Genomic DNA, 17,626 nt, shown 5'->3' on the forward strand with positions numbered 1-17,626 from the left:
TTTTTCCAGTTGAGTTTATGCATAAGGAACACATGAGAAGTCTTCATGTCTATGCAGAGTGACACCGGCCATACCATTAAAACCGCGTAGTTGCTCAGGGAGTAGCACTGAATGGTGGTGATGTTCTCATCTGAGTACAGTATGTGGCACCCGTCCGACTTCCAGCCTCCCTGTCCGTTCAGCAAGTCGAAATCCCACTGCGCGGCCACGGCGTCCGCTCCGTGCGCGATGCGGCGCAGCGTCACATTGACGGGGATGCGGTGGCTGTCCACGTTCACGCCATCTGGAGAAAGCGGGACGTCAATGTATTTCAGAAGCAAACCTCATGAACAATGAAATGTCCACCCGCACCCGAACGAGGTACTGTGTAATATCTGTCTCCGCTGGTGACTCATTAAAACAAGAAGCAAAAAACAAAAAACAAAAAAAGCAAAAACAAAAAACAAAAAAAACCCAAGCAGCAGCAGCATTTTAAGGAACAGTAAATCATGAAGTCGCACTGCCCAGGGACGAAAGGCTAGCACAGGCCACATACAAACCTATTTTGGTGAGAATGACGGGGGTAACCACCGTCCGCCGTTTCCCATCATCAGCCAAATGCGTTGAGTTCCCGGTGGCCGGGAACAGCTTGCCGTTGCGGAAGGCGATGAGCTGAAGCTTGTAGAGAGAGTCATCCGCCGGTCTGACTTCCCTTTTTTGCTTTGGTGAGAAAAGGGACGGTGGAAGTTGAATTGAAGCTTCTACAATAGTATTCTGAAAACATTTAAAAACAACAACAAAAGGTTGCCGTATTAGTATGTAGAAACCAAGAAGAACATTTTTAGATACTTACAAATGTCTTCTAATTACATGCTGAATACTTTTTAGAATGTATACACAAAATTTGATAAAAACAACTTATCAGTTAACTGACATGTCTGCACACTACATAACAGCATAGAAGCAAAGACCTTTAAAATAAGAAGAAATGCAATTCTATTTCAAAGTTAAAGAAGTAAACGAGATAATTTCAAAATAGAGTGGATTTTCCTATGATAACATATATTGCTGAAGTCGACAGCATTAAACAGATCAGGAATTTCTGGTCACTCTTTATATCAGTTTTACAATGACAAAATTTGGTAAGTTAGTCCAAATATAGCATATCACAAATGTGAGTATAATTAATTTGGGCTTATGAAACTTTTAAGGTGATTTATGATGGATTCAAACAGTCAAACAGGAAAAGAAAGAAATTATACAAATATACTAGAAGCTTAGATACAGCAAATTGTTTTAGAAGTTCCCCGAGACTAAGAAACATATTATTACGTTTAGAAAAACATAGTAATGAAGAGAAACAACAGAAGATGCTGGCTGGTCGCTGATTATTTTTCAGCCTTTATTAGGAATTTTAAAAAATTATAAATCATTCAGCACTCAATAAAAAATAAATCTATAAACCCAGGAGGCAAATAATTATCTATCTAAAATAAAATTCCCTATCTTAAGAATTTATCACAGTCTTTCCATTGGCACCAACAGACCTCTCTCTCTCCAATCCAAGGTTCACGTTGCCAGTGGAATTTCCTCTTAAGAAATAAATCTGATCATGTTGTTTCAGTTTCAATAACACCTTGGTTCTCTAATGATTAGAGAATACTGACCCAAATCCTAAGTGCACCATAACATTTGGATAAAATCTGTGTCTCAAATTCAGCTTTTAACACTCCCTATTCCACAACCTATACTCTGGCCACACTGAAATTCTGTTTTTTTGAGCTCGCATCTGTTTTGTATGCCGCTGTGAATACTGCACCAGCCAGTGTCTCGGGTTGAAATGCTCCACTGTTCTGCTGGTCATACTCAAACTAGCCAGATCTGATGTTTAGCAAGACAACTCTGTTGGCATCGTAAAAACCGGGTCAAGAGGAGAGAGGTTGGCAGCCAAGAGAAGGATGCTACCAAGTCCTTCAAACTGGACTTATTTTCTTTTGTTTTGGACGATTCATTGCATGTGTCCTCAGTATACTGCTCCCTTTTCTAGACTCATGCAACATTCTGTGCCCGTGCACAGCATAGCTAACACCTGCATCTCCCAGTGTGCCTTATTCTCTCTCTGCTCCTCCGGCTACAACAGGGGGAACTTGAGGTACAATCTCACTTGTTTTTCTAGACTCTTCCTCATGTTAATAATAGTTCCTTGGCACTCCTGTTTGATCCAAGTAGCCCACTGTTTATAAAATTAAGAAAAGTCTGTGTGACATCTTTATGTAAAAAAAAAAAGGTTGCCTGACCTGTGGTGGCACAGTGGATAAAGTGTCAACCTGGAAACGCTGAGGTTGCCGGTTCAAAACCCTGGGCTTGCCTGGTCAAGGCACATATGGGAGTTGATGTTTTCTGCTCCTCCCCCCTTCTCTCTCTCTCTCTTTCCCCTCTCTATAATGAATAAATAAAATCTTTATAAAAAATTTTTTAAAAAAATAAATAAATAAAAAATAAAAAAAAAGGAATACTTAAGCAAGTAAATAATTTTTAGAATTAGTCTGGCTGCTGTGCTTAGAACGATGTTAGAACACATCGGATACCCACAGTTTTGGATACTCATAAATATGTTGAGTACAAGTATTTCGAAAGTTTGAATACTGACGGTTTAGATCTTACTTTCAAACAGAAGGTGCCAAGAAAATACTAGAAATATTTCACCAAAGGAAATGCATAAAAAGTTTTCTAAAATTCTCACAAATATAATCTAGTGGGGAAACAATGTGTATTCTAAACTCATTCACTAATCCAGTAAAATTCTATTAAGTGTATAAATTTCTTTTAAGTATAAAATGAGGCATTCAAATAAGGAAAGATATCAACAAATTCATAAAATTCTTGAATGCAAAATGAACTGAAAACAAAGCACAGTTCTCTGGAAAAGTATTACTTATGTAAATCAAAATTTTTAAAAATCACAGTAATATTTTCTAAAAGAGAGCTGAAAAAGGAAATAACATGTATAATTTCTAGAAGTACAAAAACTTTTTCTTCACATGTTTAAACTTGTAAAACCAACCAAGCAACAACAACAATTTAAAAAGCCCAAGGACATAGACGGATAGATCACTGAGAAATGAGGACTACATTCAAGGCTGTTCCATACTGATGGCTTCGACGATACCCTTCCGAGTCCAATACCGAACACTACTAACCATTAATTACCTGTTCCATACTGATGGCTTCGACGATACCCTTCCGAGTCCAATACCGAACACTACTAACCATTAATTTCCTGCTCCTTGTGACGCAGAGAGGGAAGCCTGGAGGTTTGGCAAGGCAAAGCTCAGCTTCATCGATAATACTGAGAGTTTTATAGTAACAATGGAATGCCTGCATATTTAATTTTTTGAAGTGTTGATCATTTATTATGAAAAAGTTAAAAACCTAGTTTAAAAAAAATCACTGAGACACATGTATTTAATTTTTTACATTTATCATGATTATAAAACCTTTTGCGAAACTTGGCCTGAAGGACCACAGGGTTTATAATTTCATTGAAATATATATTTGTGTTTTAAAGTATGGATTGCAGCAATAGAAATAGACGTAAACACATGGATTATAGCTAACAAATGAGGAGACTCGTTCTGAAAATCCTTTGGGAAGACATGTTTCCAGTGTCTAACATTTATTATCGGAAGCTCATATGCCACCACGGGGAAATGGACAGGGGACTTGAAGCAAGGAACCAGGACTCGGGCCCAGGCTCAGGACAGAGCAGCTGCCTAACATGGCCCGCCCGGCCTTATGCCCCTCCCCCCGCCTCAGCTGCCAAGCAGCTGGTGATCCCTCTATCAGAGAGGTGAGGACCAAACGGGACCACGACCACGACAGAAACAAAGGGCGATGGAACTGTGGTTGGTATTTGTATTATTATTACTGCCACCAGGTGGCAAATCATTATCTGCAGGCTGATTTTCCACATAATCTAGAACCTCATCACGTTTTTACTTCTACAATCCTCGTATTAATTTCAATACTAAAAACTGACAAAGGATGAACACACATGAAATCAATGTTACTATAGAGCTCTTATAATGAATTTATCTGCTAAATTGTAAAAATTAGGGGATATTTCAAAATGAATATGAAGCAATAAAAAAAAGAAGCATTTGATTTTTTTTTTATTAAGCAAGAACATCAGAAAAGCCAACGACAAGTCAAAGAAAGTTGTTTGATTACACAAATGAGATGCAAAACCATCTTTTATATCATTGGTGAAAATGCACTCTACAGAAGGCTGAAAGTACTGGAGTGTCTGCATGTTCCCTGATCCCCTAATTTTTGTGAACAATGTGTGTGTGTGTGTGTGTGTGTGTGTATATATATCTGGAGTTCCACCACCATGTAATAAATTAAATAAGTTAAATTAAATTAATTACATTTTCCTAAAATCCTAATTTGTTTAAATCCATTGAATTTAACACTAAAATTAGAGTCAACGAATCATCTGATTCAAAAAAATAAAGTACTAATTTCTCTATGTTTTCTTGACTACCTGCACACTCAATTTTAAACAGATAGGATGGCAGATCTTAATTATTTTTTGTACATAGTTTGTTTGGAACTACATACCACCTTTTCATTATCTCCTCAAGATCAATGGGGATTATGTTTGCCTTTAGGATTAATATTTTTAACTGACTTTCTTTGCTAATAAGTGTGGCTCTTAATTTTTATTCAACAACATGTACTGAATGTTGCATTACTCTGTGCTTGGCATTGTGCAGCATCTAGAAACACACGATAAAACAAGCCTGGTTCCTGTCCTCAAATCTCCGTGATTTAACAAGAAAGAGACTACAATAATAAAACAGTAATAGTAAGAGCTAACGTTTATCATATGCTTCCTCTGTGCCAGGCACCGTTATAAATGTCTACACATTATCCTCATTCAATCCTCTCAACAATCCTTTCAGTACCATTTCCTGATTCCTGTGTAACACATGAGAAACTGACATCAGAAAGGTTAAGTACTTGCCCGGGTTTGCACAGCCGTTAACTGGGGCAGCAGACTGTGAATCTATGCTGTCTGGCTGCAGACAGCCCACATTCGTAGTCACCATCCCTTACGGCCTCTCTCCCTGTAACTCAGCTCACATCAGCTTCTACTTATTCTGGAGAATGAACAAAGCACCATGGGACTAGCAGGCAGTGACAAATCCTGAGGAAGAAATGGCCGGGGCCATGTGACCACGTCCTACAGGGACAGTAGCAGGAATTTCACTAGCCAGCCGTGGTGCTGAGGGCACGAAAAAGGGCAGAAACCCAGGCAGGAAGCAAAAGGATGTATTTATTTGGTCTGGAAAATTAAAAGGACTTCAGCTGGGGTAAAGCCCTAGACGTCTGAGATGAGGGAAATAGGAGATACGCAGAGAAAAACTGGTTTCTAAATTACAGTCCACGAAGGTTAAACAAACCAGTTCCTTCTGGCTACAATACAGCTGAATTCAAAACACCAGAAATTTCTAAAAGCTTTTAGTACTTCAGCGAAAACAGGTAATATTTTGTGATGCTAACGTGTCTCAATTATGGTGCCAACAGTGGGAGAAAGCATTTGGTTATGAAAATGATCAGATTAGGTGCTTTAAGAGTCAGATGACAACTCAACCTCCAACGGGCCAAACAGCCGGGATCATCGATGATCGAGCACCAGCTCTGCCCTCGTACAACCCCCAGGCGTCCAGGGTAGGAGATGAGACACTCGCCTGGCTCCCGTGTGTGACAGGCAGTGACAGAGAGATGGGCAGAGTGTTAGGGGCAGACTGAGGTAGAGAAGTAAAGGGAATAAGGACAGGAGAGGTGAGGACAGACAGGATGGTATCAGCTCAGACTTCCTGAAGGTGATATATCTGTCGGGTGATAACACACAAGCACAGAGCTGGGGAGATGGGGAAAGGAGGAGGAAACTCCAGCAGAAGAACGAGCGCGAGCCTGTCTATGAAGGGCCAGTGGCTGGGAGAGCAACCAGAGGAAGTGCGCTGTCACTGGACAGAAGGGAGAGGAGGCAGGAAGAGACAGGGAGCAAGGGATAAACACCCAGTGAGGAAGCCACCCAAAGGCCCGCTTCCAGAGAGACAGGAAGTACGTGTCGGGGAGGGCCAAGGTCAGTTTCCATGTTGGGTAGATCAGGATCATGCTCACAACCTGAACGCCTTGCAATGATGCACACACTGACCACGAGAACAGCCTCTCCAGCGGGGGCAGGCTCCCAGGCGCCCTCTGCCATACAGGCACCAGGTGTATGTGGGAGGGGCCCCGGCAGAAGGACCAGCAGGGCGGGGGAGGCACTGCTGCACAGGAGGAAGTCTTTCTGTATTGTCCTCACTGGCACGGTTGTATCGGTACTCGCTGACTAATGCATAGGAGAAGATTGAGATTTTAAGGAAGGGCCTGCAGTAACAGAGACTAAATAGGTAACAGTGGTTCGGGCAGCACAGGATGGAAGTCCATGCAAACCAGGCTCTGGCAGTAAGTAAACAGAACAGGACAGAGATTCAAGGAACACGGAGGAAGCAATTCAAGGAAGGCTCCTGTATTGCTCAGGGCTGGCATTTTTTATGGGGTTAACTTCATATGCTGGTATTTTTTTTTTCCCACTGAACGGTAATACAGTCAATTATTGGATACAGGCATGGCTAGTTAGTGCTGTATTTAAGGTATTAAAAAAAAAGCATATGGACGAGTATATGCTGTCCTCGTATAAAGTTTAAAATAGGAAGATTTCTGTTAAAGTGCTAAAGTATTTTCAGCTGTCGACATGAAGATGTGTGACTAATTCTGTGTCATGAAGGGATGTTCCTCATTCGCTCAGTTCAATCCTGTCCGTATATGAAGCATGAATAACAGTGTGACGTGCCCTTGGTTTCTGGCCACAAGACGATCTTAAAAAGACAGAACAGTACGAAACGGACCCATTTGAGCGTTCACTGAAAACTCTCCGCTCTCGCAAGTAGGAGCTCTTTTACCCAGAGGGGTAAGTGGTGAAAATCATGAAGTGCACAGGGTTTCACCATTTTTTTAATCCCTTTCTACCAACTATGATCCTTTAAGACAGAAGGATTCATCAATTTTAAGCGCTGCTCAAAGACACACACCTTTCTCTTGTGGGTTTGTGTGCGAGCTGTTTCTATTCCTTCTGTGGTATGTCTTTACCAACAAAACACCCGAGAAGGAGAGGAGCAGGTCTACAGTAGCAATGCTGGCTACATCAGTTACTCTCCCAGAACCAAGAATAACAAATCCTTCTTGGCAATTTCCCTCTGAGTGTAAGGTACCAGCTCAATCCATGATCATTAGACATTCTGACCCAGCTGAGACTGTCTTGGACGGTGGGGGAAACGGGCTCTTTGTAAACTCAGCAGATTGGCTTTCCCTGGGGAGGGCACCAGGGTAAGGTGTGACTAAACACATGAACTCTTCACCCTTTCATTCATTCACTCATCCATTCAATGTTTACTGAGAGGACCAACAGCTAACACCTATTTGATCAATTATTATGCAGCCATCAAAATGACTGCAACACTGTTTGTGACAGACTTCAGAAGCAAGCCAGGAACAGAGAAAGTACCAAGCAATTAGAACGCACAGAGAATACGGTTCCACGTGGCCACACCAAGCGACGTCGGAAAATGTGGTTCCACCGGGGGCAGGAATTACACCTCCGCTACCTGCCTCAGTGTCGTTTGAGCAAACATGTCTAAAACCCAAATTGTAAAAATCAACAGAAATACTTTGAATTCTGCTTGTTGCAATAAAAAACACATTTTCTGAAGACTTATCACGTTTGACTTCTTTGCCAAAAACCTTGATACCCAGGCCTCCTGATTAACGGCTCCGTCTCAAGGCCGGTCTTCCATTGGGACCAGTAGGCACAGAGCCAAGGGCACAAGACGCTCTGTCTTGAAAGTCAGGAGCAATGAAAATAAAACTTAAGGTCAATGAACATGTTTTAATACGTAATATTAATATATTCACCTTTTTACCACTGCCGTTGTACAATGTAACTTTGATATTTTTGTGTGGAGAAAGGAGTCCAAAGGCAAACATGCCTGGTCCCACCAAAGTCGTAATGTTGTCCCTTCCTGGTCCGAACGGATTTTAAAACCACAGCAGAAATAATACTGATACCTGCTCCCCACAAATAATATTTAATAAAGGTTCTTTAGCAAAGCAAAACATTTTGAGTGTTCTAATCTAACTGCAAAGGGTCTCGGAGGACTCGCGACTGTGACCCACCTTCAGCGCCAGGCTTGAAAACGTGTTGGACACGTTGCACTTGAAGCTCAGCTGCTTATCCAGGCTCCCGTCCGGGTCCCGCCGCCCGTAGTCGGACAGTCCTGACCGGTCGGAGGCTGCCACTTTCTGGAACACGGTACATGTCATCCCCATGAAGCCCGTGGCCTTGATGACATAGGCTTCCAGAGCGATGTTGGGTGAATACTGCAAAAGTCAATCAAACAGCAGTTACGAAAAGATGTATAATATGGAGGAAAAGCACTTTCAAAGGATTTTCAAACACAAAACATTGTACATAAATTAAAGAGAACACTTGGGTTCTTACTAAACAAAGACACTATGTAGTTAGGTAGCAGAATAAAAAAAATAAGCAAACAAATAAACACAACCATTGGAAACAGAAGGATGTCCCAAAACAGACACCAAAGAAGAGGAAAAGGGCGCGGCACCATAGTGTGGAGGATCAGCCATAAATTCAAAGTCAGTGAAAAATGAGTTGAAGAGCATTGAAGAAAACTGTAAGCTAAAACAAGTGTCTATAAAAGGAGTCGGCTGGTGGTCTCCATGGCCTCTGTTAGTGACCACGGAATAGGAGAGTGACAGGGGCTGGAGAAACACACACTTAAAAGGTGCCTCGTTCAGCATTTTAACTTTTTTTTTTCCTTTACAGAAAAATGTAGTTAACTCTTTGCATTCAGCTGTACAGATAAAAATTTTTACGTGGACTCACTCCAAAGGTGCTCTGTCATTATGCTGATAACACAGTATATAGAGAACCCTAATGATTCCACCAAAAAACTATTAGAACTGAAAAATGAAATCAGTCAAGTAGCGGCATATAAAATAAATAGCCAAAAATCAGCTGCATTTTTTATAGAATAATGATGAACTATCAGAAAGAAAAACGAAGAAAACAATCTCATTTAAAATTGTATAAAAATTATACTGAGAATAGACAGCTATCGAGGGGAGGTTGGGTGAATAGGTAAAAGAATTAAACAAAAACCAAAACCAAAAAATGCATAGACATAGTCCACAGTACAGCGATTCCCGCAAGGAAAGGCGGGTGGAGAGAAGGCAGTAAAGGAGGTACAGACGGTGATGGAAAGAGACTTGACTTGGGGCGGTGAGCACACAATACACTGTACAGATGATGTGTTGTGGAATTGTACGCTTGAAATACATTTCATTATCCAATGTTACCCCAATAAAGTCAATTAAAAAGTAATATTTATAAAAAAAGAAAGAAAAGAGAAGGGGAGGTAGTAGGCTAACTAGTCGTAGATCAACAGATGCTCAATTTAAGCCAGAAAAATCACCTGAAATAGATGGTACCTGCCCCAACAATTTTAAGAAATTCAAGAGTGAGACTGAACTCAGGGGTCGCCCAACCGTAGGACATGTTGATATAAGAGCCGCCACCCCCACGTCTGGAGGACCGCCAGCATCTGTCTCTCCCATCTGTCACAACCGCTCCGGACAGCGCCCAGGAAGTGAGTAGCCTTTCACGCCCAGGAAGGTGACAGGGGCTACTGCTAAGTCTAAGGACAATACAGTGCTCCTTTCCTTTGTTAAGGTTGGTTACATTCACGCCTACTCTGCAGGCAAGGCACCATTCTCAGTACCACATATGTACAAAGTCCACTTAAAATTTTTTTTCCTTCAATCACAGGACCTTTTCTCCCTTAGAATTCTAGGAGGACGGCGCGCTTACTGTGGAGTACACGTGAGCTCCGCTGGCGAGGCGGTGCGTTGCGATCCGCTGCAGGCACAGCACGATCCTGCTGCAGGCTTTCGCCTCCCTCTGCGCCAGCCACAGGACGCGCTCATCCGCCAGCATGATGTTGCTTGCGATGTCAACCATCACGTCACCCAGCTGGCAGGCATCCGGGAGGGAAGAGAGACAGTTAACCCAGGCTGCTGCACGTCACCGGAATCCTCAGGACCACCCAACAGGCACAGTACTTGTTTCCCATTGAAACCTCTTCAGATATGAACAGCGCATTCGATTACGGCCATTTGGTACTAGTTACGTCAAAACAGTGTGTGTAAGTAACAAATTACTGGTGGAAAGACTGACACGTGCTACTCAAATGGGAGGGGGCAATTAATCAAGAGCAAAGGAAAGACATCACAGGATCCCCAAATAAAAAGACCTAAACTCTTTGTCTGGAAAACCATTTACAAATACTTCTTTCTGTGTAAGTTTCAGTGCTATTACTAAGAAATACCCATTGTCCAGCACTTTAGTATCCAGTCATGTTCGAAACTCTAGGCATGTCCAAAACCAGGAAGTCCCCCATCCGTCAGGACCACTGCAGGCGTCTTTGCACACGCAGCTCCCTCCACCTCTCCACCTCGGATGAACTGCCCTGCCCTTCCCTTCCCCCCAGCTCAATGAACGCTTTAGGACCCCGTGCCAGGAAACCAGTGGTGCTCCCTCTGCACTGCCTGTTTTATTAAGCTGTGAGCTGAGCTAGTGCATGCAGCGAGTGAATTCTTTTTATCAGCTCAGTTCATAACATACAGATGTCAGCACGTGTCAGGCAACGCCGGTGAAATGTCCACTGGCTACTGTTGCCGCCGACCTGGACGTCCCGTGTCAGGAAAGTGCACGGAATGCGCAGGGCTAATGAGACAGACCGGCGTCAGGGGGGCTGGTGTTGAGCAAAATGTTCACGAGAGGGCGATCTAGGGCAGAAAGAACAACGGAAGCACCCCAGAGGTGGGATCAGGGGATCTGGTAGCTGGCTGGTTCTCTGATCAAGATGTAAGCATCAAAGGCATGAGGCCCCAAAGCCGAGCCAGAAAGCTCAGGCTATTTTAGCAAATGTCTTTTGATCATCGCAGAGGATCCCAGGTGAGCTGTCCAACCTGTTCTGCACCTACCACTCTTCCCGGGATGGACAATTACGAGGACTGAGCTGGGTTTGGGGAAAAACTCAGACTGTCCCACCAGGCTCCACGTCACAGAGACAGGTCTCTGGAAACCCACCAGATACCAATCCTAGAATGATTGGGTGAAATAACTACAGTAAGAACAGGGTTGAAGAACAGGACTTCAAATCCCAACCCCTCGCTGTAGCTGCACCGGCTACTTAACCTCTCAGATCTTCCTTTATTTGAATAATGGGGACAATAGCAATCCTGTCTGTTCTGAATGTTGTGAAGATTAAGTTCCAATAATACATATAAGGCTCTTGAAACCACATACCTGGCACGTGGCAAGCACACACACACACACACACACACACACAAATTGTGAGCTCTCCTTGTAATTTTATTGCTCCTTTTTTTTTTTACCACTTGAATCCCAACACAGACCCCCTCTTTGAAGGGGACAGGCTCTAGAAGTGTTAGGAAGGGCACATTTTTAAAGTCTGTATTCATACACAGGACCTATGGGTCCAGCGAAACTGCCTCTTCCTCTTCATCCCTGCCAACCTCATCCCACCGCAGAAATAGTTCACTGACGCCACACAGCTCTTCACAAAGCGTATCACACCTTTGTCCTAACCCCTCGAGGGCAGGGGCTGCTCCGTGCCCTACTGGTACTTATACCTTTATTCACCAGTGTGACCGCTGGACTAAGAGCCGAAAGGTATGCGATATTCACTCACTCACCACTGTTTACCGAGGACCAAGGTAAGCCAGGTGCTATCCTGCACAAGGGGGGCACAGCAGGGAAAGAAAGGGACACACAGCTCCGTGTTGGAGCATATAGTCCCGAAAACATGGAATACATATATTTTCAAAAAGTGATTTAGATTATATAACTGCAATGAAGGAAATGGGCACAGTAAGGCAGGATGAAGAGTAATGAACTTTAATTCGAACACCCTAGTTTAATGGACTCCCACATTCTCACAGGGCATGTCCTCCCCAAACCCAAAAAACCAACAGAAACTGGGAAGAGCCTGTAGTGATGCTTTGCAGATGCCTGAGCCACTCGGCACAATTCAGGGAACACTAGCATCCTGGTACTGACGCCTAACACACAGGTATGGGGGTGCGTTTCATTCCAACAGAAGCCCTTACTTCTGAAGCTATGGACAAGGTTGGTGACTCTGGCATGTCAATTACGGAGTGCGTCAACCAGCAGTTTATACAGCAATTAGAATAACCACCACCTCTCAATGGGAATTCAGAGTAGATGGAATACTTTGTCTAAGTTATTGCCTATTATTCTTACCTATTGTTCTTTTGAATTTTTATGCAAAAATAAATAGGGTAAAAGGCATGATATGATAAGACAGGCTCTCTGGCTCTCAGGAAAGAAATTCCCATTGGCCACACAAACTTAAAAGACAAACGACAGGAAATTACTGATTCTATTCTAAGGAGAGATTTGCAAATTAGCACAATTACAAGTAGACCTGCTGTTTTATACTTTTCTAAAATTTTTAAAAACGTGCAGCTTTTATGAGGACCCTACCAGAGACCCGAGAGGCACACCGTCTCTCACTGACAAACTATGACTATTGTGATTATTATATGATCAAAGAGCTACTGCTGTGGCTCTCGCGATAATGGCCAGCAACGGAACTTAATGTGTTAATAATTGTAAAGAAAACGATCTCTAAGAAGGGACAGAGTTAACGCAAGTGGTTGCCTTGACTGAGAAAAAGCATTGTTTCTCACTACTTCATTCTCGATGGCTAAGACCCGAGGAACAGGATTTGATGCCAACATCTCCTCAAGAGCAGGTAACCATAAAAATATCTATGCTCGCGTCGTGGGTCACAGAAGCATTCCTGAGTCCTTCACAGCAGTGATAACAGTGCATGAAAAATTGCATCGGAGTAAAAAAGTTATTTATGAAACCTGACACACAAAGCGAGCTTAAGCCGCAGCCGGCACGAGGAGTCACTGCACGTGCCCTTGACCTCGCTCCCGGCAGCCCGGTCCGGCCAGGCCGCAGCCGGCACGAGGAGGCACTGCACGTGCCCTTGACCTCGCTCCCGGCAGGCGGTCCGGCCAGGCCGCAGCCGGCACGAGGAGGCACTGCACGTGCCCTTGACCTCGCTCCCGGCAGGCCGGTCCGGCCAGGCCGCAGCCGGCACGAGGAAGCACCGCACGTGCCTTCGACCTCGCTCCCGGCAGCCGGTGCAGCCAGGCCGCAGCCGGCAGGAGGAAGCACTGCACGTGCCCTTGACCTCGCTCCCGGCAGGCCGGTCCGGCCAAGCCGCAGCCGGCACGAGGAGGCACTGCACGTGCCCTTGACCTCACTCCTGGCAGCCGGTGCAGCCACAGGAGGGTCAGAAGGACGCACACACCTGCTCTTGCACCTGTCACACGGAACGCTCAGGATCAAATGAAAATACGTGTGAACATACTTTACGGGAGATCAAGGGTAAAGAATGAAAATGCCACATTAATAACTACGAACATGTTAAATGTCATCTGTTTTAGGAGGGGCAGAATAGTTCTTGTTCCTCTCAATTCTATATATGTTTGGAATTTTGATCTACATTAGACCAAAACCATCTGCAAATTTCATCAATTTCATATGTTAGCATATGATATACATAAGATTATTACATGAACTAGACTTCCTACTATTTCACTTTTACGTATTAGGGATATGATATAACACTGAAGGCAGAATATTTGTGTCGGAGAGTTCAATACTACTAGGTTAAGATTTCAACTCTGTCTGTCACAAGTTAATGTCCATGAGCAAATATTTAGCCTCTCCAAAACTCAGTTTGCTCATTTTTAATATGAGATCAAGAGCCCTAGGAAAAGTGCTCGAAACACCCCATTCCATAGTAAATTGCAAGAAAAGAATAAAACAGAAGACACGTATCTTCATTAAGCAATTCGTAACTTTGAGAGGTGCCAAGGGGTCTCGCCCCTCCCGACACTTCTGTTCTCAAGCACAGAGCAGCAGGGTGCCCCTATTGATTCTAATAGCCAGAAGAGCAAGAATTAGAGACGCAAGTGTGAGTGAGGCAGCCAGCTAGGCAGGCGTTTGGGGACAGCTAAGAGGAACTGGGAACTACAGGAACTGACATGTAGTCTAAACATGAGGAAATACTACTACTAATAATACCAGCTGGTATCATTATTATTCAAGTCCAAGTCTTCTTTGTGATTTTCTCCTAGTTACAAATTATGAATAATATTGAGATCCTGCACTCTCATCTTAAAGTGTGTCATTACCATGACTTTCAATGAACAAACTGCTCTACTGTGAAAGTCAAGGTTTAAAAGTGGACTTATGTCACTCTTAACTAGCTCAGTGTCCTGAGGATCTCAGGATCCCACTATTGGCTTCTCAGCAGCGGGCTTGATTAACCCATCAATATTCGGGCAAGAAGAGGTCTCACTGTGATGACCTATGGCAAATTTACTCCTCTTGTTTTACTGTGGTATGGAGGTCAAAAGGAAGAGGACAGGGAAAGGGAGGAGGAGAAGGAGGAAGAGGAGAGGAGGAAGGGGAGGAGGGGAGGGGGAGGAAGGAGAGGAGGGGAAGAAGGGGAGAGGGGGGAAGAGGGGAGGGGGGGAAGAGGGGAGGAGGGGGAGAGGGGAGGAGGGGAAGAAGGGAGGAGGGGGAAGAGGGGAGGGGAGGAAGAAGGGAGAAGGGGGAAGAGGGGAGGAGAGGGAAGAGGGGGGGAGAAGGGAGGAGGGGAGGGGGAGGAAGAAGGGAGGAGGGGGAAGAGGGGAGAGGGAGGAAGAAGGGAGGAGGGGGAGGAGGGGAGGGGGAAGAGGAGGAGGGGGAGGGGGAGGGGAGGAGAGGAGGGGAAGAAGGGGAGAGGGAGGAAGAGGGGAGGAGGGGGAAGAGGGGAGGAGGGGAAGAAGGAAGGAGGGGGAGTAGGGGAGGGGGAAGAGGGGAGGAGGGGAGGGGGAAGAGGGGAGGAGGGGAGGGGGAAGGGGAGAAGGGGAGGGGGAGGGGAGGGGGGAGGGGAGGAGGGGGAGAGGAAGGGGGGAAGGTGAGGAGGGGAGAAGAGGAAGAAGAGAAGGTAGGGGGCGGGGGATGAGGGGGAAGAAGGAGGAGGAGGGGTAAAAGGGGAGGGGAGAAGGGGGAACAGGGGAGGAGGGGGAGGAGGGGAGGAGAGAAGGGGGAGGAGGAGGAGAAGGTGAGGGAGGGGGAGAAGGGGAGGAGGAAAAGGGGAAGGGGAGGAGGAGGAGGAAGGGGGAGGAAGGTGAGGAGGGGGAGAAGTAGAAGAGGAGGAAGAGGAGGTAGGGGGAGGGAGATGAAGGGGAAGAAGGAGGGGAGGGGGAAGAAGAGGAGGGGGAGAAGGGAAGAAGGAGAGAGGGGGGAAAGGAGGAGGGAAGGTGGGGGAGGGGGAGAAGGGGGAGGTGGAAAAGGGGGAAGGGGAGGAGGGGGAGGGGGGAGAGAAGAGAGAAGTGGAAGAGGAAGAAGGGGAGGCTGGGGGAGAGAGAAGGGAAGGAGGAGGGGAAGGGGGGAGGGGAGAAGGGGAGGGGGAGGGGGAGGAGGGAAGGAGGAGGGGGAAGAGGGGGAGGAAGATGATGGAACTGGGAAAACAGGTGAGAAAGAAAGAGGAGAAAACTGCTGAGAATAACACTGCATTTATTCTTCATTACCTTCCAGAAAGGAACTCGGGGGGAAGCTGATCCTTGATGTTTCTAGTCACAGCAATGAGGGTAACTTTATAATTGCCAACCGAAAAGGGAACCTTTCCTTCAGACGAAGATGTTTTTCTGACAAATTCTAGGAACAGAGGAGGCACACCAGTCCAGAGAGGGGGATTTAACAGGTGCCGACATCAGCCGGCCTCTACAGCAAGTGGAAGAGCTTCCCTTCCAAGGTCCCTCCAGCCTCCCCTGGAAGCGCATTTAGTTTGTTTCTGACTATAGAAGTCAGTCCTCGGGAGTTTTTCCTGCTAAAAAGGAAAAACCGCGGCAGGAGAAAAAGTGATCATCTTTAAATGCACCAATGGCCAGGCAGAGGGCTAAGGCTCCGGCAGAGCCGGCCGCAAACACCAATGGGATCCGGAAGCTCCGTGGCTGAGCTCTGCTGGCCGTGGCTGCACTGAGTGTCCCGCCGTCCACACGGGGCCTGGGGCCACGCACACAGGCCCCCCCGGGGAGGGTCACCGCGCCAGCTGGCAGGCCGGGGCAGCTCCAGGTCAGAACACACCAGCACACAGAGGCTCGCAGCAGGAAGAGCCCAGCAAGGCCCCCTCACACGGGCCTGCCCCAACCCTGGCCCAGGGTGGACGGGGTAAGAAATCTCTTCCCTGGCAACCGGCAAACACCAGCTGCCTCCACTCCGGGATGGACAGGGTGGACGGAGCTCAGACTTCACATGACTCCCAGGGTCTGAAAAACCTCAAGCTGAGAACGAACCCCATGGGGACAGGGACCCTGCTGTTGCTGCCCCCGGGCACTGGGCACTGGGCAGCAGCAAGCAGGTGTCACACCTGTTACTTTTATCACCGGCATTCCTCAACATTGTTCTGATGTCCTCACCAATGTATAACCGGGGGGGGGGAAGCAAAAACATTCAATATAGGAACAGAAAAACTGGTAGTTGCTGGTGACATAACTAAGAATCCCACAGGTCAACTGCACAATGATATGGAGAAACTCCACAGGTCTTCACATACAAGGCCTACATTTGTAAGTAAACCCTAATTAAGAAAAACTGACCACTGACTAGATATGATGGTATTAAGGGCCGAGAGCTCACTTTGGTGACAAAATAAGAAGATCGTGGTCTAATAAGTTCCTTATAATGTAAAAAATTATAGATAAAATATGACATCAGAATTCACCATGAAATGAGCCAGCATTGACAAAGGAAGAGGAAAGGGGAAGGGGAGAGAGGGAGAGGGAAGGAGGGAGAGGGAAGGAGAGAGGGAGGGAGGGAGGGAGGGAGGGAGGGAAGGAGAGAGAGAGGGAGAGAGGGAGGGAGGGAGGGAGAGAGGGAGAGAGGGAGAGAGAGAGGGAGGGAGGGAGGGAGGGAGAGAAGGAGAGAGGGAGAGAGAGAGGGAAGAAGAGAGGGAGGGAGGGAGGGAGGGAGAGAGGGAGAGAGGGAGAGAGGGAGGGAGGGAGGGAGAGAGGGAGAGGGAAGGAGGGAGAGGGAAGGAGAGAGGGAGGGAGGGAGGGAGAGAGGGAGGGAAGGAGAGAGAGAGGGAGGGACGGAGGGAGGGAGAGAGGGAGAGGAGAGAGGGAGAGAGGGAGGGAGGGAGGGAGGGAGAGAGGGAGAGAAGGAGAGAGAGAGGGAGAGAGGGAGGGAGAGAGGGAGAGAGGGAGGGAGGGAGGGAGGGAGAGAGGGAGAGAGGGAGGGAGGGAGGGAGGGAGGGAGAGAGGGAGAGAAGGAGAGAGGGAGAGAGGGAGGGAGGGAGGGAGGGAGAGAGGGAGAGAAGGAGAGAGGGAGAGAGAGAGGGAA

The 17,626-nt window shown here is 46.1% G+C and overlaps 1 protein-coding gene across 1 annotated transcript in view; it reads right to left on the bottom strand.

The window, feature by feature from the left end:
- The window catches only part of ADGRA3 (adhesion G protein-coupled receptor A3), a 114,680-nt gene that overhangs the window by 29,178 nt on the left and 67,876 nt on the right, over positions 1 to 17,626 (bottom strand). Inside the window, 4 exon segments of the mRNA XM_066384744.1 lie at positions 75 to 283; positions 540 to 753; positions 8,266 to 8,469; positions 9,980 to 10,141. Of these exon segments, the coding sequence (XP_066240841.1) occupies positions 75 to 283; positions 540 to 753; positions 8,266 to 8,469; positions 9,980 to 10,141 (789 nt within the window).

Source organism: Saccopteryx leptura, chromosome 5, assembly GCF_036850995.1.
Source record: "Saccopteryx leptura isolate mSacLep1 chromosome 5, mSacLep1_pri_phased_curated, whole genome shotgun sequence".
Classification (NCBI taxonomy): domain Eukaryota; kingdom Metazoa; phylum Chordata; class Mammalia; order Chiroptera; family Emballonuridae; genus Saccopteryx; species Saccopteryx leptura.